General features: G+C 39.1%; 1 protein-coding gene and 1 non-coding gene across 2 annotated transcripts; both read right to left on the bottom strand.

Annotated features, from left to right (window-relative positions):
• Positions 1 to 2,450: 2,450 nt before the first annotated feature.
• On the bottom strand, positions 2,451 to 20,558 carry LOC146585020 (mitochondrial import inner membrane translocase subunit Tim23). Its single transcript, XM_085323657.1, has 6 exons — positions 20,448 to 20,558; positions 16,902 to 16,995; positions 16,594 to 16,678; positions 14,368 to 14,426; positions 12,264 to 12,374; positions 2,451 to 3,106 (listed from the first exon to the last, which is right to left on the bottom strand). The coding sequence occupies exons 1-6, from the start codon at positions 20,550 to 20,552 to the stop codon at positions 2,991 to 2,993; spliced, it is 570 nt and encodes a 189-aa protein (XP_085179783.1). The 5' UTR covers positions 20,553 to 20,558; the 3' UTR covers positions 2,451 to 2,990.
• LOC146585021 (small nucleolar RNA SNORA74) lies at positions 15,088 to 15,287 on the bottom strand. The gene has a single exon (XR_014898091.1). It is a non-coding gene; the product is annotated as a small nucleolar RNA SNORA74 (small nucleolar RNA).
• Positions 20,559 to 20,899: the final 341 nt, after the last annotated feature.

Here is a 20,899-nt window from a genome sequence, read left to right as displayed (position 1 = left end):
GTCACCTTCTCTTCTGTGAGGAACCTGGAGATTCCCACCACATGACTACAGATTTTTTCAACAAATTCCCCCAACTATAAGAAGAGAAGTTTGAGAAGCTGATGGGAAATCGTGAAAGTRGTTTGCCTTTCTCGGTTCCTTACATTACACCAAGACAGCCTTACAAAATGCAGAAAGCTGTTGTTATAGCCAGTAGCTCAGATCTGGCTGCAGTATCTGGCTACTGCAGAAAAAGCACCACGCTACAAGATAGCTAAGCTCTCCYGTGCTCACATGTATGTAATTCTCCACAGAAGGACCAGAACATGCTTGCCAAATCCTATGGCTGTGACTTCGTTTTACTTCTTTTTATTCCCACTGACCTCAGATATCCTTTTGGTCCTTGCAGCTGCCTCTTGAGTTACTGTCTCCTCCTTTCCTCAGTCTTTGTACACAAGTGAGCCATCTCCACCTTTGCTTTAAGTTGTTACAGCCTGCCACCTCTCATTTGTTTGCCTCGCTCGCTGCTCTTCTCTGAAGCCGTTCTATGCCTTTAGCAACTTCCCTTGCTACGACTCAGGACTTCTGAATCCAAATCTAATCCAGTAACAATAGTTCTTCGAGGTCTACAAAATGAGAATCAGTGTCTTGCTGGTTCACTGAGTCTGGATGCTCCTTCAGTATTTTTCAGTTTTCCATGACTCTTTCCCTAGCTAAGAGAGCTGATGCAAGGCAGCACAGGTCACAGCTTTCGATAACAACTTTACACCAATTGTTGGCAAATTGTGAACATGGTAAAAGTCTTGACAAGGAGTGTCAAGATGGTTCCTATATTCCACACTAATGATTCACACATGGAGTTTTTGTTTTGGAGAAGTTGGAGCCATAAAATATGATCATATATGAGTACATGTAGATGGCCACTGCTCGCTCTTTCCTCCACTTCAGAAGTGCTGCATTCACAGCACCAGCTGCCTTAATACTATTTATTTATTACAGACTGAAGATTTTTCATAGCCTTAGGAGCAAAGCTGTTTCAGAAAAACGCACTCTGTTCTGCTCTGAGGCAGGTCCAGGAAACCTGAGGTTACTGCACAACAGTTAGACAACACACAAGTTTGTTCCAACAGCCAGTCTAGCCTTGAGCTTGTGGCAACTTTGATCTTAGAAGCTCATTTCTACATTATCCCTATTGCCCCTAAAGGAATAAAGACATTTGACAATTTGCAGCTTTCCTACTTTAGTTAGGGACAGAGAGCTCCTGAGTCACACTTCAGTCCTGAGAAAGCTTCTAGCAAAACCAACCCCCAAAGATACACTGCTCAGCTCCTGACACTTAAAAGCAACCTCCCTCCCCACAGGCAACAATCCATTTCCGTCACAGTAAAGGGCAGCAGTACAGGTGCACAGTAAAGGTGACCAACAAAAAGGGAGGGCAGGACTCACTGATGCCAGAGGGCAGAGAAAAGGCAGTTCATGAAGAAGGCAGCGCACGCATTTCCAGATGTCCCACCCGACAGCACCGCACGGCGATGCCCTCGTCACCTTACTGCAGCCTGTGAGCAGGACGCAGGATCTGTGGTGGTACGGCCCTTGAAAAATACATGCAGAAGGTCTAGCGCTTATACAACAGCAGTATACAACCTGCTAAAAAAAGCAGAACCCAAGTAAGGATTAAGAAAAAACGGCACTTACAAAGCAGGTCAGAAAAATTCTTYTCTTTCCTTCATGCCAGATCTAATAGGTACTGGCAGGAAGCACCTAATCTGAACTGGTATCYAAGCAAGGCTAATTGAATTCAACTGGGAAGGCTCATTAGCGAGAGCCCTCTCGCTTGCTTGCACTCTATAAAAAGCTAGTCTCAGAGGCTTCTTCCCCTCAAAGAAAGAAGCTTCTGGGTAAAGCTGTATTACTTCTCAAAGGAAGGTAAGAGCTGGCTTCTTCCCTTTACTCCCCTTCTGTTCTTTGTATTTTGTTGGGTACAATACAGCTATCAGGAGCTGCTGCTTCAGTAGGAAGCACCCAAATAAAGCAAGCCTGTGTTCTGCAATAAGCTGCCCACCCAGCCCTAGGTTTCTTTTTCTTCACTTTCTCTCCCTTCATGTTGTTTCAGACCAGTTTGATTGTTTACAGATTGTATTTTAAAAATTTGGGAGAATAAGCTATCAAGTGGTAACTTGAACCAAATAACCCCCTGCTACTTAGTTGATCTGCAAACACTGCTCAGTACATGGTTTAACACTACTGAAACCTTAGAACAAATAAGGGAGCAGAGTCAAGCTCTGTCTGCTATGTCTCACCATCATCTCACATCAGGAGACAATCAGCCTGTTAGTTTACTTCCTCCCATCCACTAATTCTCTCATGATTTTATCACATCAGTCCTTTGAAATTAAACAGTAAACAAGAGAGCCACAGGATTTGGCAGACTCCTGTCTTAGCAGTAAGAACAGCAAAGCATAGGAAGGATGTTGCATGAGTACCACCCTTTTTATTATGATATCCCTTTTTACAGCTTACCCTGTGCTGTAAGAATAACAAGCCTTGCCCCGTGTCTGGCTTGCTCCAGCTGCTGGATGCTGGCTGATGGGGTGATGTATGTTGAAGGACTGCAGTGAATAGCTCTATGGACACAAACTTTATTATGCAGCGCTATCGGTGTAGTACACGCAACTGAACAAACCTGGTGGTGCAGCATGTAAAACTATGAGGCCTGGGCACACCTCTGAGCATACACCAGAGCTGGTTGGTGAGTGTGTCACGGAGACTGGATCCTGGTGGCCATTCTGTTTGCTTGCAGGTCCAAGAAATGTTGCTGCCTCCAGCAACTGGCTGGCAGGAAGGAAAGGGCCAGTCCAGCTAAATGGTGTCAACAGGTTCCTCCCAGCATGATGTCTTCCTTCAGTTTCATGCTAATTGTAAATAAAATAGTAAGGGGCACCAGACAGGTCTCAACTGATTTGACTGGTGACTATGCAAGCATGTCCTCTGTCTGGTGCCGGCTGCCCTGCTCAGAGGGACTGCTGGGCTATGGAGCCCTTCATGTGCTCCCAGTTGTTATAGAGAGCGTAGAGGCCAGTAAGAGTCAGACCTGCAATGCCGCCTCGTGCTATCCCACGCAATCCACCTGGAGAGAGGGGAGGGAAAAAAGTTACAAGTCTATTAAGTTATATCCAGGGAAATAGCCAGCTGCAGCAACTTTTGAGAAGCTGTTCAAATCCAGAAGTATCTTAAGTACAATGCAATTCTGCTTTTTTTGAGTAACCTTCCAGAAAGGGTACCTGTGGTAGTTTCAAACGCCCGTCAAGCCTACTGCCAGATTCAAGAAAACAGGGGTCATTCCTGATCCTGACTCCAGTTCTGCTGGTGTGTTTCTGCTAAGCTATTTTAACSCTACTGCCTTAAACAAATCAGTACAGAACAGATGAAGCAAACATGGCTTTGCCTAACTCCTACTTTACCTATGTTTTTTTTCTGTCATCACAACAGATGCTTATAGGTAGATATGATCTTTTACTACTATAAGAGCCTCTTAGCTAGAATTTCAGTTGAGGAATAATGATGTTTGTCAGTTACAGCTGTTATGTTTGGGAGGAAGGGGAAAGGGCAGGACAGAAATAAGTGACTACAAAAGCAGCTGATGTGGGCATGATCTGTGGCACCAGAGCTTCATGAGGGCCAGCACACGGAACTGATCACTGCTTTTAGGTTTTTGAAATTTCTGAAAAAATTGARAAAGTAGATGAAATTAACAAGAAATGAACAGAGCACTTGCTGAAATTTTACTAATATTAATCCTCAAAATCTTGCAAAGACAAAAAAAAAAATCTAGTCACATAGACAACAAAATTATTTCACTTATTTTTGAAACTGCTCACAGAAGAMAGACTTCTAGTAGTGGTGGAGGTAAAAACACTTCAAGGTTGACTACTGCCAGCTGCCAGCACAACTGACTGGAGTGAGGAGTCAGATGGCATCACAACTCTTTCCATTCCCAGTATCAAGGCTGTGATATACAAAAGTGGAGACTTTTGCCACACTGTTTTTACTGAACAGCAAAATATATATTTTTTTTTTCTCCCCTCCACTTCCCCTTCAGTAGTTGACAGTGCCTTGGAAAAATTCCCAGAATACASTATATGTGCAGGAACACCTGAGACCATGACCCCCAACGTGTCGGAAAACTTCAAGTCTGATATGGCAATGATTATCAATACCAAATGAAGCAAGCTTGATAATGTGCACAGGATATAGATAGTGGAATTCAAATTCGTACTACTTGAAAAGAAACACCTCCCAGTAATCTCTGTGTGTGTATTTTGRGGTTTTCTTTTTTGTTTGTTTTCCTTCATTGTAGGTCATAAAGTTGTCTCCCTGAATTGCATTTAGGCTTGTATCAGGGCAAGGAGCTGCTGGCGTCAGCTAGGCTGAGACTGCAGTATGTGTGCTGCCAGACTAAGCACAATCTCACTGAAGCTGTTAAATCTTATTTTTYGCTGCCCAGGCACATACTGAAACCAGGAAGCTGTAGAGGGGACAGCAGAAGTTGGACTCAGCACTACAGGTCACTTCTCACAGAAGTTAAGACTCTGTATAGAGGTTATATCTAACTATTCTTTCTAGAAATTTTGCAGTCAGACTAGTTGTAATGACCTGAGGGCCCTTTTGGGAGAAACGGTTGCAGCCACAGTTCAGAAAGCCTTACTGAGTGAGCTTCTACTGCTGTAACTGTGGAGAACCCAACAGCTCTCAGTAAAGTTCTGAACAGTAATGAAAGCCATACCTCTCACCTAGGTGCCTGAACTAGGGGTTAGGAATCTGAWTGTAGACTTCTGTTTTTGATAATTCATCCTGAATTTGTGGCATGTTTTTTTTTCTTTCCCCCTCCCTCTCCACATGTAGCGGTTGCAGCTGGGTACACAGAACTGTTCAGTAGCAACCAGCCTCAGCCAAAAAGCTGCAAGTTTAAATTTAAAGAACACTTTGCGTAAAACATATGTGAGAGAATCAGTAAAACCCCTACCTCTTCATTACTTCTGGGAAAATGAATAAAACTTTAGTTTTTCTTTTTTTCACTTGCCCTTTATATTAGGAAGCAATTGTTCATAGGAGAAACGCCAAAAGATGGCTCTTAACCAGGCCTGTATACAGGGAAATACAAGGAACTTGCAACTCCCTCACAGAACACAAGGCAGAACAGAGCTATGACTATCCCATACTCTCTTACCTCCCTCCCAGTTCAAATCTTCCCCTTAAACACCTATTTTTTTTCCATGGAAGAAAGGTAGGCTGCAAACTGATCAGGTCTGGTTTTGGATTAGGGGAAGCTATGATGGTACAAGAAAGCTGCTTTAATCTGGATAGCAAGTCACTTTCCAGCTTCCACACAGACTTGGATACAGTGCTACTTGTATGTACTGCTCCTAGCACCAGACAGTGTTAATACTCTCATGTGGTGAGGCAGTTAAGTGAGGATGGCAGCTCTGAATCCACTTACAAAGCATCAACCACAGCTGCCTGGAGCAGTCTATAGGTCTGCAGACAACTTAGGTGCCTTGTACTTCACTTTAGTGGAAGTCTTTCATGGATTGGGAGTAAACTTGTGCAGTTGGTACAAGTGCACTATTGAGTCAGCTGGGAAAAACTGCAAAAACAAAATGCACAAAAGGTGTCTTACAGGTGTAGYTTGCTTTTGCTACAAAACTTTACCAGTCATTTATTTTAGTTGTMTGCTGTCTGAAATATCCACAGTAACTTTTCTTAAAGCCTTTCCTTTCCCTAACTAGTTAGATTTGTATTTCAGCAAATACCTCCAGGTCTGTGGCAGACACCCTACAGCACTGCAAGGCARAATACAGCCCAGCTGCTGCACAGGAAATGTTAAGCCCTCTGTGGAGATTACCTAGTTTAAAAAATTCCATGCCAGCTGTGTTTGCATGATAGACCAAGTTCTCACCCCTCCTCTGCAATCACTCTTTGCAAGCTTCAGATACCAAGTCTGCTTTGGCCAACCCTGCTAGAAACACGCTTGTAAGCCCCTCGTCTTGCATGTCAGAATAAGATAACTTAAAGTTTCAGCTGACAGACATTTCTGGAAGCAGGTATTTCAACCAGACAACTAGCAAGATAGCTGAGAAGCTGCCATGGGTTTTTAAAGATGCATCTGATGCTCTCTAAATGAGAATTTAGTTTTGTTAGGTTTTAGGTGATATACCCTTTCACCATGAAGCAGTGACCACCTTAGTGACACATTTAAAATCTGCTTCAGAGCACACTGTGCAATGACCCCCAGCACTCTAGCACAGCTTTGTACTGCTTGGCTCCCTAAMACTGAATTTGACCTGTACAGTAAGGAAAACAATAACCAATATTGCATAACATGAGGGTACACCTTCAGTTAAGACTTTAATGCCTCTATTAAATAGCTAAAAATTTCAGAATGTGTTACTTTAGCCATCCCAGGAAATGTTGTTTAAAGCAAGAACTACTCAATGGCAAACATTAGAAACACCTTAACTGGAAGCCAAGACGCCTATATTTATGCCAGACAAAAGAAGCATAAGAGATGAACTGCTATTAGTTTTTTGGCTTCCCGTGTCTCTCTCAGATGTTTAGAATTTAAACAATTTTTTTCCCTTTAGGGCTTTCAGGAACAAAACCATTTTAAAATGGTTTAAGGGGCTTAACTTTTCAGACATACAAGGCAACCTCAGTTTGCTGACTTCAAGCAGAGCAGTAGCTGACCAGACTCTCTGAACCACTGGGCACAGATGTTTGGTGAACATCTGTGGGTRTCCCTATGGCAGGAGAAAATTCTAGAACTTTCTTCCTGCTGCCCCCAGGGGTTGTACGAAATTTTGCAAGTGGACAGTTTGTGGGTACAGGAATTACTGAGGAAAACGTGGTTAACTTCTTTTTGCAAATGAGAAACATTCTAGATAAACATGTTCCTTTTTCAAACTGCTGTAACTAAGACAGTGGTATGGTTAAAATACAGAAACAACAAAAGCTTGAAAYAGGGAAATTTGTCCTGCAATAACTGGTCAGAAGGCTAAATTAGAAAAAGTCGAAGAATTTACATTTTCATTTACAAGTTAACAGGTATTAAAACTGGTGAAGTCACTCTGCATATATTAAATTACTGTTCCCTCACTGAGTGCAAACAGCAGCACCCGAACTACAGGAGACCACGGCGGTCGCTGTGAACGGCAGCAAGAACCCCGCAGTTTGCCGTGGGAGAGCAGAGCTCTCCGGCCCGTCCAGGAGAGCTGGGCAGGAGGCAGCACCGCACCCAGCTGCCCTGTGTACGCTCAGGGTTTAGCTCTCCAGTCACAAACACAGCCTCGACAAGCTCTTGCTTGCATCTCCTTATGCTTCACCCTCATCTTCTACTCATTTCAGATCGTAAACAAATCGTTTTTGCCAACACCTTTTGAGTAACAGACTTTTTTCATGTTAAAAGCAAGTTTTAACAGAGGTTGTAACTTTCTAAAAGGCCTAATAGACCTTATGCTCACAGTTCAGAAGCAAGTCCTTTTAATTTTCTGCAGGCCTGTATCTGTGGCAGTCTGTAAATGTCTTCCTGTCTTCCAAGGAAAACAAAAAACAAACAAACAAAAAAACTTGTCCCAGAAGAAAACATACAAGCCCTATGGAAAGACGTTTACAGTTCCAGACGCACTTGGCTAACTCCATTGCCCTGAACTACCCACTAAAGGTCACCAAACTTATCTTTGACTCTGGCCCAATTTTATTGCTAGCAATAAAGCATTTAGCCCTTCTCAATTTGTAATGTGCTGGCTTTTGGGTAGTGTTCTGAGGTCTTAAAATGATAACTATTCCCTTTAGTTACCATTAGCACGTGTCTCCCTTCTCTTCAGATGCACAGCTTCGCATACCATGTTTTGTAATGTTTACTGTGCAAAAGGCATGAGAGGTTCTAACTAGCATCAGGTTTCTACTACACAGAAATACAGTAAAACAAACGGGTCCACTTTGTCCTAAATATTAGTTCACTCTTGCTCCTACTCCTCTATCCCCCTAAGGGGGGAAAAAAATCTGAGAGAGAACATCTATAACGTGAGTAATACTCAGATAAGAGTTAAGGTTGTTTCAATTTCTGCCTAGTTAACGCCTTTTCAAGAGTTTCAATGAACAAGATATTAATGCCTGTCACACTGGCTCAGTCTAAAGTCCCACTTACCTCAGTATCTTTTTTCTGACTGATCAATAGTGTGTGCTTAAGAAGGGGGTAAAGGTCTTACCCAGCTATATCTTTCTTGTGACATGATGACTGGAACCGTGTACATTTTCATGATGAAAGAGTGCAAWAGTGACATAGTGTACAGTGACAATCGTTCTCTTGATTTTGCTCTTTTGTTTCTAATGTTGTTTGCCTTCTTAACCACTATTACTTTCAGAGACTAATACAATTATGCCAAAACAAAGATGTTGGATTTGAAACAGAAGATGTTGAAAAAGCATGTGACATAGGGCTAAATATTTGTTTGCTTTAAAAGCTGTGTTAGTGTTTGTGCTTTATACCATTTATCCTAATAAAACTTAGCATAATAGATTTTAACTTCTGCCTTTTTCAAAGTCAAAGAATACATACTCTTACTAAATGGAAAATTCATCCTAGTGGGATTAGGAAGTTGATTCTGTTTTAGTAAAAACAAAATAGATTTGACAGTTTTTTTAAATACAATAACTTATGCTTGAATGTATAGCTCCTGAAAACAAAGGATAGACACTTTCACCAGAAACTGACTGTATTTTTGGAAAATCATAGGGAGCCAAAGGAGAACTAGTCTTTCTCCAGGACAGTTATAAGCACATGTACAGGATAATTTTTTACCTGGGAAAAGTAAACAAATCTAAGTTTTGCTTAATAGCTCAGCAGAATTGCAACATTTCCAATTCATAAGCCACTGGCAAAGGAACACAAGATTTTTCATCATTCGCTTAACTGCTAACCAGACCATTCAGCTTAAGTTGTGAGTTCAAAATGCAGCTTGCATGAAGTTGCAAGTCTAGTTTATCAAGCTAATACTTGATTGCTACATTCAGGCTAGAAGCTAGTAAGTAATCACAGTAGTAAATTCCATCTCAAATATGAAAGCTATAGTCACTTTAGATAAAAGTGACTATAAAAGATAGTCACTGATAAAAGATCAGCCAGTGTATTGTTTTGAAGTTCCTCTAATTACTGTTTCACTTAAATTCAATTCACAAGATCTAGTAATCTAAGCCTTACAGTATTATGAAAAGGATTCTAGGCAAACACTTTGTTTATAATGGCAAATTAAGTTGCCTACTTAGTGCAAGGAGGACCATCAAAAGCCTTGGACTTAACTGCTTCAGTCACATGCAACAGGGAATTTTCCCTGACAAATGCTACTTCCAATGAAAACAGGAGGGCAGAACTTCCAGCTCTCGCAGGCAGATCCTTTTTTAAAGCTCTTTCGTGCTCTCACGCACAAGTTGTGTTAAGTAGCCTTGCACAGAACTGTTCGCAATCTAGTTCATTGCTGTGTGGGTGCTTCAGAAAGTCTGTGTTTGACTACTAGCATTTTGGTAATGATTAACACCTCCACAAGGACAAAACGTAAAAATTAGGATTAGTTCAGGCAACAAATCTCATCAACCTTTACAGTCTTCCCACTACCTTTTTTGTTTGCTTCCCCCCTTAGCAAAGACTTAGTCACTACAGTTTCAGAAATTCAACCTACGGGAAGACTTTGTGGTATACACAGACATATTTTTTTGCTCCTGCAGGACTGTTGATGTGATTATTCCATCCAAGTTTAAAAATGAAAGCTTGCAACAAGGAAACTCCCTTACTTCATACAGTTTCTTCTTAAACACATTCCTAATCTTTTAAAAAACAAGAATGATGGAAGAGGGATATCTGAGTACTTGAACAGCACTGTCTATACCAAACCTGTATCCACCCTTTGCGGATGGTAGAACAGACTTCATTTGAAATGGGGTGTGCATGGGAATTGCTAGCTGCCACTAAAACATGAGGGTTCAGAACAGATATGTATCTGGCAGCCTTCAAAAATTAATTTTTTTAAATGCCAACATATTTTAGCATTCCCTGTAACAAGGAAAATAATTACAGATTTAATATATCACAGATATGAATCTGCATTAAGTCAAAAACACTTTTTTTAATCTCCAGTATATATTGATGCTGGCAAAAGGCAGAGTTTTTACACAGAAGGCTTTACCATAATTAGGAAGGACATTTYTAATGCAGAAAATGAAACACAAACATTGGAGACAGAGCAATAGGGGGGAAAAAAGTCTCTAGAGACCTAAAAGTAAGATTGGAATTAAATTCTTTGAACAGCTGTGAGTATCTTTTTTTACTCTAAGAACCAATTCTTAACCTTAAAGTCCACTATACTGCTCAAATTTTCTGTATATTCTGAAACTGTTTCTTTTTAGTTTCTGTACACTATTTCATATGCAAGACACTTAAAAGAAGATACTGTAATTAATACAGACTGACTTCATCTACCTTAAYTGATGCTAGTATTAGCTCAATAGATTCCATGTTACAGAACAAAAGTTCCATTGTGCTCTGGTAAGAAAAATCTCTAATTCTGTAGTCTCATATGACAGTGCATATGACTAGAGCAGTTATCCGTGGCTACACTTCTCCAAAAGAGCAACATTGTGCGTAATACTGTTTCTACAYTTCTGAAAGGCAAGGGGGAAACTTCTGCTAGAGTGTAGGACAGCAGCTGTCTTTAAGGATAACCTTCTACAGAAAATATTGAACTCTTAYCCTGCTATCCTAACCAGAGCTTTGCTTGCAATCTGGCATACTACTTTAAAAATGCCAGGTAAGCCATTTATTATAGAACTACATGGTCTTGCAAGGTTAAGTGCCCAATCTAGTATTTAYGAGGCTGCAAAAGCCAATTCCCTCTGATTTCAGTTACTCAAGAGCAACACGAAAATAAGGTTTCTCAACTTGTTTTGCCCCCATATATAAAGGTGACCTTCAGGCCAAAGATACTTAATTCTAGTATTTGCATTGTAAAATACAGATAAATCAGACAGCCAAACCTTTATCATGGTACTTAAAACATAAAATACTTTCCCTCTGCCCTCACCAATCTGTGGTACCCAGTAGTTCTCTAACTACTATCTCCAAATGTTCGGCCTGTAAAATCTACTAACAGAAGTTCTGCTGATGAAGGTCAAACTCTTTCTTCTGTAAACAATTCAATACTCAGCAACAAACCAACCTTAAATTCATGCTGTTCTCAAATAACATTCTGTTGGCTTTCATCACTACGCAAAGATTAGAAAGAAATTTCACAAACAGCTATGTACATATCTTTAAAAAATCAATTTCCTTCTACTTATTGTAATGATACAAATTTATAAAACCTGTTTAGCAAAATCTCTTCCCTAAGGAGGGGAAAGAAAAAAAACACAAGGATTTGTATTAAATCTGAATTTTGATTTTTTTTTCATTTTCTTGGAAGCAATTTTTTTCTAAATCATTATTTAGACAGTAATTTTTTTCTTAAACCATATTTAGGATTCTACATATTTAGTTTCATGTATGCTTAGAGAAGGTCACAATCTTGCCACCTTCTAACTTTTCTGGTTAATGTTGTTTATCCTTAGAAGTAAACGGCATCATTTGAATTTTCCTTTTTTTTGGTACAAATAAATCTAGCAGTAATTGAGACCTAATAGTTTAATATCCCCCAACAGCATATTGTTCTCCACACGGCTAAGACTACATAAAGGAAACTTGTACTTTCTAGAAATTATTTATTTCTAGRCAAATTAAATTGGGTCCTTTCAAGCTTGCACAGGACTAATGATAATTATAGGAGCTAAACTGTGCATTACTCTAAATCTGAGTAAATATTTAAGCATTCAGTTAATATGCAAAACCTAACTCATTCTTAGTAACATTTTTAAGGTATAGCGGGAATAAGAACAGTCCACTAGTGCATGCAGGAAAATGAGAATTAACTTCTGAAGAGGGAAGAAAATGAATATACAGAACATAGGCTGATTGCCACAAGATCAAATGCCTTGTTAAAAGTGATTCATACGGTAGTGAGGCTGCAATACCAGAAGACYGGGCTTTATAAACAAAAAGCTATATTCTAATTCTGTATTCCTAACAAACTATTTTTTTTTCCACTGTTAACATTCAGAGCAGGACTGTATTTAGAAAAAGGAACGAGTTCCTAATAGCTTGGATAAAGCACAAGGGTAACAATAGAAACATTTTGCCACTCTACCGGTGCTTTTGTACAGCATTCCTGTCATAGTTCCAGCAGCTATAGTATTCAGGTCATCTTCGGCACCTCTTGTTTTCTCAATGACAACTCCAAACGCACTGTAAAGCAGAGCTGGAGAAAGAAAATACACACACTGAAAAATTGAACCAAACTCCCATTCCCTGAGAAATAAGGCTTAAACTCCAGGCTCAGTGTAACTATTTAGGCTATGTTTCTGAAGCACAGACCTTTTCTTGAAGGAGGAAAAACCTCTACCAAATGCTCTCTGGTGTTTTCAGCTGTATTTCTATTTTACATGTAACTCTGACTAGAAAATTAAGTGTTTGGTGATAAAGTAATATTTTTCATGACACCTGGTGTCATGAAGATGACAGATTTGATGCTTACAGCAGTTCCACTGCTGTTTGCAYATGAAAAATTTGTCCCCAGCCCTAGAGAGCTTTGGGGACTGATCTGGAATTGATGAGAGGGAGAAGTATGTGGGTTTGTAATATGGATGCACATATAACCCATGTCTTTTGAAGGGGACTCTCTCTCCTGCCCACCTCACCCTGGCCAGAAAGTACCTGTGATATAACCAAGTATTAAATGGTTCATGCTGACAAAGAACAGGAGAGTTTGTTCTTTTATCAGAGCAGAARAGACATTGTATAACTTTAATTCCTCTTCTTTCAAGAATAATAAACATTTACTCCTGCTGAAAATCACGTTAAATCCTTTATAAGCAGCCATATTACAGTCAACGAGAGGAACAGTAGCATCTTCTTTCACTCAACGTAAGAAAGGTTATTTTTACCTAATCTTAGTACATATAATATTAAAACAAGAAGGATGAGCTTTATTCCACAAAATTTTAAAATACTTCAACACAGTTGTTGCTACACTTCTTTAGGAACAGAATGACAAAAGTTGACAGCAGTGACAAAGAAATTAGTTACAAAAATACTGCACAAGTGAACTGAAATGCAAAACACTTCACCTCCTTGCAAGGAACTTCTCTAGTAACTAACACGAAGGGGAGCTCATACTGGCTCCTAAAATGCCAGATTCTGCTTAATGCTATGCTTGGGAGGCCACATTAAATAATAATAATAATAATAGTAGTAGTAGTAATTTGTTACTGAAATGTAACTACAAACATTTTCCTAAGTAATCTTTCTTCAAATACAGCTGGAAAAAACTGTTAATGTTTCACTTACCCTGGAACCTTGAACTGTAGTGTGCTAACACCTTTGTTTTCAGACACATTTTGATTAGTCAGAATTGAAAATACAAAAAGAGTCAGGCAATATGCACGCCAACTTGTAAACTGCTGTGCTCAGTGCAGTCTAGAATCCCACCTCTGATCATTGCCTCTATATRATGCCTCAAAAGCTGTTGTCTGGGCTAAGCAGCACACTAATCTACTTTTATCTATTCTATCTAATCTATTAGAAATAAGGCAATATATTAAATGTAACAGCTTACATTTTGCATTTTTCAAAACTCAGCTGTTTCTAAATGGAGTTACAACATGACATAATCYGTTTTAAATTATTGCTAATTTCCCTTCCATTATCACATTGTGAGGCAGTAAGTTCCATGCTTTATCCATTCAGAAATAATCTCTTTTTATTTCTTTCACAGTAGTAGTAGAACATCCTATGTTCTTGTAAGAGTGAAGAAAAAACTTGTATTCTCTAGTGCACTAGTTATTTCACTGACTTATAAAGTCCTCTAGAGTCATCTTTTCTAGCTGGGCTAAAGTTATTTCAGAAACACYTGAATTACATTTTTGCTTTAAATTATGAATTAATTCATTTATTAACAAGTAAGCACTATCAATTTTGAGTTGCAGCTTTTATTCCAACTGGTTAGAGTTCCAGCTTTTATTACACCAAAAATTTAGTTTTCTAATTACAGGCCTCTAGCTACTTGTGCTTAAACTTTTTAGTGTCTTTAGTTTTCTTTCCAATGCTTACTRAAGTTCCCTTAAGATCTAAAGAAAAAAGTTGAGTTTTTCCCTTGACAGATTTGATAATGAAAATTTTGAAGGATACYCTTCCCTTCAAATAGGTACATCTTTGTCGATTAAGTTTACCCTAAAAATAGCAAGTTTACTTACCTAGAGATCCCAGTGTGTTTGCCCATAATGCTCCTTGCCTTGTCACCATATTTAGAATTCTATATGAGAATTAAAAAGGTATTAAAAGCTTTAGTTCTCTGTATTTACATTGAGTTAGTGTCCTAAACTACAAAATTAATGGTATGGGGTTTATGTTAGGCATAAAGTATTCTGCTCATTTGCTTTATTAATAAAAATGGAATAACTGAAYAAAAATACATTCAAAAACATATCCAACTGGTAGGAAATGCACAGAGCTTGGTAATATATACACTCCTCTACAATGCATATCACAAACAGCAATGTGTGCAATACTGAAGGCAAATATTTAGCCCTGTCAAGACTTAAGAAAATATTCCTCTCCTTTCTGGTCTAATTTTACTTAAGAATCTCTTCTCTTCTTAACATGACTTTCCACCCTAGTCAGTACAACTTCTTCGTACGGTGACTGTATGTGACTAAGGACTGATACGCTTAGGCTGACTTATGTGCCTACGGCTTATGGATTCAAGAGCTCCAGGAAGACTATAGTGCTCCTCTAGTAGGTGCAACTGATGCAGTGACCATGCTTGAGGGAACMTGGTGATGCCTGAAAGAATGGATGGGAACCGAAGGCAAGCTTGAACAAAAGCAAGTCAGGGAGAAGAGAGGCGGTCTTTCACATCTCCATTCCTCAGCGGCAGCATGCACAATGAAAGTGAAGCGCACTGACTATTTCTGTACGTATCCTTCCACACCAGCGCTAAAGGAGGAAAGCGTATCCTTAGCACACTTTCAGGGAAGCACAATACCACTTCTTTCTGGCATTAGCCATCTCCAGAACAGTGRCAACAGCCAGAAGAAATGATTGACTTTTATCTCCCAGCAGTGYAACACTATCACAGGCACTGTACTGCTCTGGACAGCTGACTACCACTGGAAATTAGTTCATCATTTAATGTGAACTGTTGCATGTTATGYTTCTTCTGATTTGAATTCATTTCCCATTACATTTCATTTTTTRCGATTTTTCACTAGGAGACACAGGCTATTAATATGGTTAAGTAATAAAATAAATTATGGAAAACTTTATTTTGAAATGAGAAAAAAAAAAAGAGGCCAGAGTACTGGCTGCCTCTTCTGCCCTCTCCCTCGCTCCCAATTTTGTTAACCTTATATCAGTTCTGAACCGATGAGAAACTTCATAATCTTAGTAAGTTACCTACAATGTATTGTAAGACATCTAGCAATGGAAATATTAACAGCAAAATTTTAATTCAGGGAAAAATCTCAGTACATAAAGGATAAAGTTAAAGACAATCTAGACTAGCACGTCTTTTCTGCCTGATCAGGAAAACATGGAACTTAATAYGCTGTTTCAAGGTGACAACCTTCAACATGCCTTTTCCCTTGAAAGGCAAGAACTAACAGCAGTCTGTGCACTGACTGCCACCTGCTGGGCTCGACCTGTCAAAACTTGCACTTGACCACATGTTTTTGTTTGACTTTGCTCATTTCATATACATAAAATAGACTTTTTTTTCATTTAGAAGATTATGGAAGAGTCATAATGAGGAATATTTTGTTAACATTTTTAATTGCAAATATGGGTAAAGTCAAGGAAGAATACAGAAACAATATTTAAAAAGGAGCAGAGCCAATCCAAACTGTACTAACTTCTAATATTCCCTTCTTCCAAAGCACTGTGGAAGAGTAAAAATGTTTTCCCCTAGTTATTTCACTCCTCTAGGTTTCTATGCCCCCTTCASAGGTAATTAAATTTTCCTTAGTTATGTCTAATCAACAGATACTGTATAATTTTAGAAAGAGAAGCATTCTGCATGAAAAATGTATTCCTATCTATTGCATTCTTTCAAAACTTTCAGGTGAAGTGACAACATGGGAATAGCATGAGTGTTTCYGGAAGCCATAATCAGGAACAACTTGCACCACGCAACACTTGCTCAGTAGCATGCACCTATGTTGTCCTTAAGGTAAAATTAGGTAGCCCTAGCTTCTACGTTTAATCTCTCTTGGTTTTGGAAAAGCCAGGAATTCAGAGAATTCACTCTCGGGTAAGTGAAAGCAAAAAATGCCTCAAAAAATGGGGCTTCTTTGGGAATATTTCAACATATAAAAAAAATTATTTTAATACATTTATTTTTGTAGTACATTYAGGTCTAACTATGCGCCAGCTGGAAGAAATAACTGTCACTAATRTGTACATTTTTGAGATCAAGCACTTACTGTACATTTCTAGGTTTTGACCATGCCATATTCTGTGTCTCCTTCAAGCCAAGCCGCAAACCATTCAGCGCACCAAATGCTGCCCCTAGTTAGCATAATAGTAGTTATTACTTTTTAAGGAAAAAAAGGAACAAATCTCTACTAGAAGCAAACACTGACGATACTGAAAGTGTATAGACTGAAGTCAAGTAGCTGTTTATCTAAATCTATAGATAAAGACTGAAGAACAAGACACTTAAGATCTTGTGAATTAGTTTGGTATATTAATGCTACCTGGATAATTGGGGGGAAAAAATATTACCACCTACCTGTCATACAACATCCTCCAATGGTAAAAAAGGCTAGTTCAAATCTGCCCCGTGTTTTGTTGGCTCCTGTGGGCAAGATAAACTCATCTGTATCCTGGAAGAAATAAATATTATAACTTTGTATTTTTTTAGGCATACCCCCTTTAAAATATAAGCTACACTTAAAATTATTATTCTTTAATTCACACAATGAACTAAAGGAAAAATAGAAACAACCAGTGTTTCTAGATAATGGCTACRTACATTCAAATGGAATAGCCCACCTACATATTTTTAATGAGAACAAAGAAAGATTTTAAAACTAGAAATAAGTTGAAAGCTTTTCCTTTTCCAGCTCTCCTAACTTTTTAAAAATGAAACGAGGCAGCCATGGAACTTATATTGTGTGATTTATTTAACAAACATTTGCTTAACAACTCATTATAATGAGCAGGCAATACAAGACCAATTGCTCTTTAGGGACCCTCCTGGTGTCTGATTATACAGTACTGTTTTTCATTGACCAACCTATACTAATGCAGTAATGCATTAAGATTTTCCCACTACTTTGAAATTAAAGAAATATTGTCCAAGTAATTCATTGCATTAAGTGACCTACCCCAACGACATGAGAAACTAAGGAATATATTCAAACTAGTAGTGGCCAGGAAAAAAAAAGTTGGTAGTTTGGTTTTATTTGTGCATTCTTCTATAGGAATAGACTTATTCTTGTACAATAGATTTGTCTGAAAAGATGAATATCAAGAGCAATTAGGTTATAACTAGCATGTGTGTAGAGATAAGGTCAATCAAAGCACTTTTTCAGTATTAGACATTGAGATGCACATATGCTGCTAAGGTGCCAAAGAAGAAAGATCTTTTTCTGCTTCTGAAATTTCTCCAACCATRCCAATAATTTATCTACTATTTAATCAATACATCACTAGGAAAAGCACAGTCTCAAGCAACTGCATTCTAAGCCTTTTTTAGTCCATACTTGGCACTTTTATTATCCATAGTAGCAATTATTTAAGGTGGTTGGCAATACAGATTATACGCTTCTAAATTTTGGGATATCATAGCAATAAACTGTACCTCTAATAGGGTTCCCTGTAGCCAGATTATTTGGAGAAATTGTGTGTGATTATTAATCAGCAGTTTATTATTACTTGCCACTACTCTGCAAAAGGTCAAGTTTAAGCAATCATCATCTGTGTGTAATCTCTATGTTTCTGTAGGGATAACTACCTAGGAAGGCCACCCTCCAGCTTTATGGCAAAGCCTTGTATCCTATTTTATAATATATAATCTGGTGAAGGTAACAAAAGCATTATAGAAAACACATTAGTTCATGCCTGTTTTACAGGAAGAAAAAAGGGTGGCTCTCATGAGCAYAGAATCTTTAAGGTTGGAAGGAACCTCTGGAGATCATCTAGTCCAACCTCCCAAAGATTTTCTGGTGCTGGTTCCACTGGGGCTTGAACCCAGGACATTCAGCATGTAAAGCAGATGTGATAACCACTGCACTACCACCACTGTAGCACTCCTTATAATGGAAAGGCCAGGATCAAAATGTAAGATTGTAAACAGCAAGGGCGACTTTCTTAGGCAGAAATGTGCACTCAGCATTCTGAAAGCAAATGGATGTTCTGCTTTAAAAACAAGAGACCTCCATCCCTCCACATACACTTTAAGACATGAAGCAGATTCAAAGGCTAATAATTTAGGCTCCTGTATTTTAAAATCTTAGATAAAATATTTCTCCACTTATTTTTAGAATAACGGAATTGTTGAGGTTGGAAGGTACCTCTGGAAATCATCTAGTCCAAGCCTCCTGCTCAAAGTAGGGTCACCTACAGAGGTTGCTTAGTGCCACATCCAGTTGGGTTTTSAGTATCTCCAAGATGGAGAATATGGGCAACCTGGTCCAGTGTTTGGCCACCTTTACATTTTTTTAAATAAAATAAAATAAACCAACTATCCTTAATGGAATTTCCTTTTATTTCAATGTGCTTCCTAGTGATAAATGGCGARAGCAGTGAAGTGTTTCAACATATGCTATTCTGTTAACCTCTAGTGTTACAGCAATAGGTATTTTTAGATCTGTTTTGCAAGTTATGACATTAATGCCAACAACTTCCTTTCTTTTAAAGCAAGCTATGTATTTTTAAATCTATTAGTATACAAAAACTTTGCTCCAAAAACTCTGGTCTCATATCACTTTTTCAGATGTACTGTACTAGCTAAAAGAGACAACACTAAATGGCATGTTGGGAAAGAGATCTATATAATCACCAGCGCTTTTTTCTTCCACTATACATCAACAGCAGGTGAGAAAACTGCACTAGTGAATCCAGCTCAGACAGAAGCATATCCCTTGTTTATTGCTTTTAGAGGAATTTTATATCGTAATTTTGACCACAGCAGCTTATAGTGGGAAAAAAAATAGAAAAAAAAGTCCCCTCAGCTGCATTCAGAGCTTTCTGCTCACAAAAGTGGTGACATAGTGCATCATGAAACAAAAGGCACAGATTAGCAGATACCATACAACTGATTATCTTCAATGCTACTCCAGCAAAATTTAATATCCATAGGTAATACAAGCCCTATATATAATATGTTAATTAAATGAAATCATTAAGACATGTTTCCTTATTGAATTAACTTAAACCTTTTTTTATCTATGCTTAACATAACTGAAAAAAGGGAAAATACGGGGTCTTTAATAATCTCATTTCCTTTATGACCGCCTATCGCAGAACCACAGAATGGCTGAGKTTGGAAGGGACCTCTGAAGATCTAGTCCAACCCCCCTGCTCAAGCAGCGTCACCTAGAGCATGTCTGGGCAGGGCCCTGGGCAACAACTGAGTATCTCCAAGGAAGAAGACTCCACAACCTCTCTGGTCAAGCTGTTCCAGTGCTCTACGGGCCATCATATTACATTAACTAAATACTAAGCTGTGTAAGTACAAAAGCTACATTATTCTGTGGATTCAAACAGAAAGCTTTACCTCCTAACAGTATCACTTCAGCTTTTCAGCTGGAAAATGAGATAGGGAAAACTAACAGAGAATTTACAGCTGCTGCGGAGACAGTACATGCCAGTTACATAGATTGTATCACCCCCTTTGTGACCCATCCAACTCATCACAACACAGAAAAASAATCCATTGAAACAGTGGATAGTTTCTGGCTGCTTTTATTGGTTGAATGGGCTCAGTGGAGGGTTGGAAAATGGCAGAACTGGGCAGGAGCAGTGATGCAGCCACATGCCTGAGTGCAGGGAGGTAGAAGGAAAAATACAGGTGAGCAATACCTTTTCAAYAGCAACAGACTATTATACTGACACAGCAGCCTTGTTTATCCTCTAAATTTAAATCTATTTTCCTAGCCGCTATGGCACTGCAAGATTTTATTAAGAACAGCACTGAAAATCATTCATTGATTTTCAACTGTTCAAGARTTAATTACACACTATGCAGCACTGCATGAATGTTGAAGTCTTGGTCCCTACCATGTCAACAGTGGAATTAAGTTCAATACGATAAAAACAACCATTTTCTCACCTGCACTAGATACCTGGGATCCAAATTTAAATATGGAGACAAGGGGCTCATTCCAGTTACTGAAAGAAAAGAAAAAAACACTTTGACACCAGTTTCTCTGATCATTTTAACTTACTGGACTTGAAATTAACGGAGTTAGTGCGCRGAAGCAGTGACAATACTGTCCTTACGTTCTGTAATAGATTAATAGGGCGCCTACCAAGAAACGCGTATTTATAGGAAACACTGCCGACGGGTAGGCGAAGGGTATGCACGACGTTTCTGTCACCGCGCTAGGCGACACGGAGACCTCGTTCAGAGCCTGCCTGTACGGAGGCGCGCGTTGCCGCCCCGGCGCGGCACGGGGCCAGGCGCGGGAAGCCGCGGCCCGCGCGACGCCTCCGTTTCCGCACGCCGAAAGGGCGACGGAGGCCGCTCGCGGCCCGGTGGCTTCCGCGAGGCCTGGCGCGGCC

Source organism: Rhea americana, unplaced genomic scaffold (assembly GCF_003343005.1).
Source record: "Rhea americana isolate MKP2758 unplaced genomic scaffold, rheAme1 scaffold_86, whole genome shotgun sequence".
Classification (NCBI taxonomy): domain Eukaryota; kingdom Metazoa; phylum Chordata; class Aves; order Rheiformes; family Rheidae; genus Rhea; species Rhea americana.
Note: the sequence above shows the minus strand (reverse complement) of the source record. Positions and strands in the feature narration are given on the sequence as shown.

Excerpts from the sequence above, each read along its gene's own strand:
- LOC146585020 (XM_085323657.1), bottom strand. The coding sequence starts at position 20,552 with ATGATCAGAGAAACTGGTGTCAAAGTGTTTTTTTCTTTTCTTTCAGTA. Across the intron at positions 16,679-16,901 it reads TGGAGGATGTTGTATGACAG|GGGCAGCATTTGGTGCGCTG; the intron begins GTAGGTGGTAAT and ends TATGCTAACTAG. Across the intron at positions 14,427-16,593 it reads TCAAAACCTAGAAATGTACA|AATTCTAAATATGGTGACAA; the intron begins GTAAGTGCTTGA and ends ATTCTCATATAG.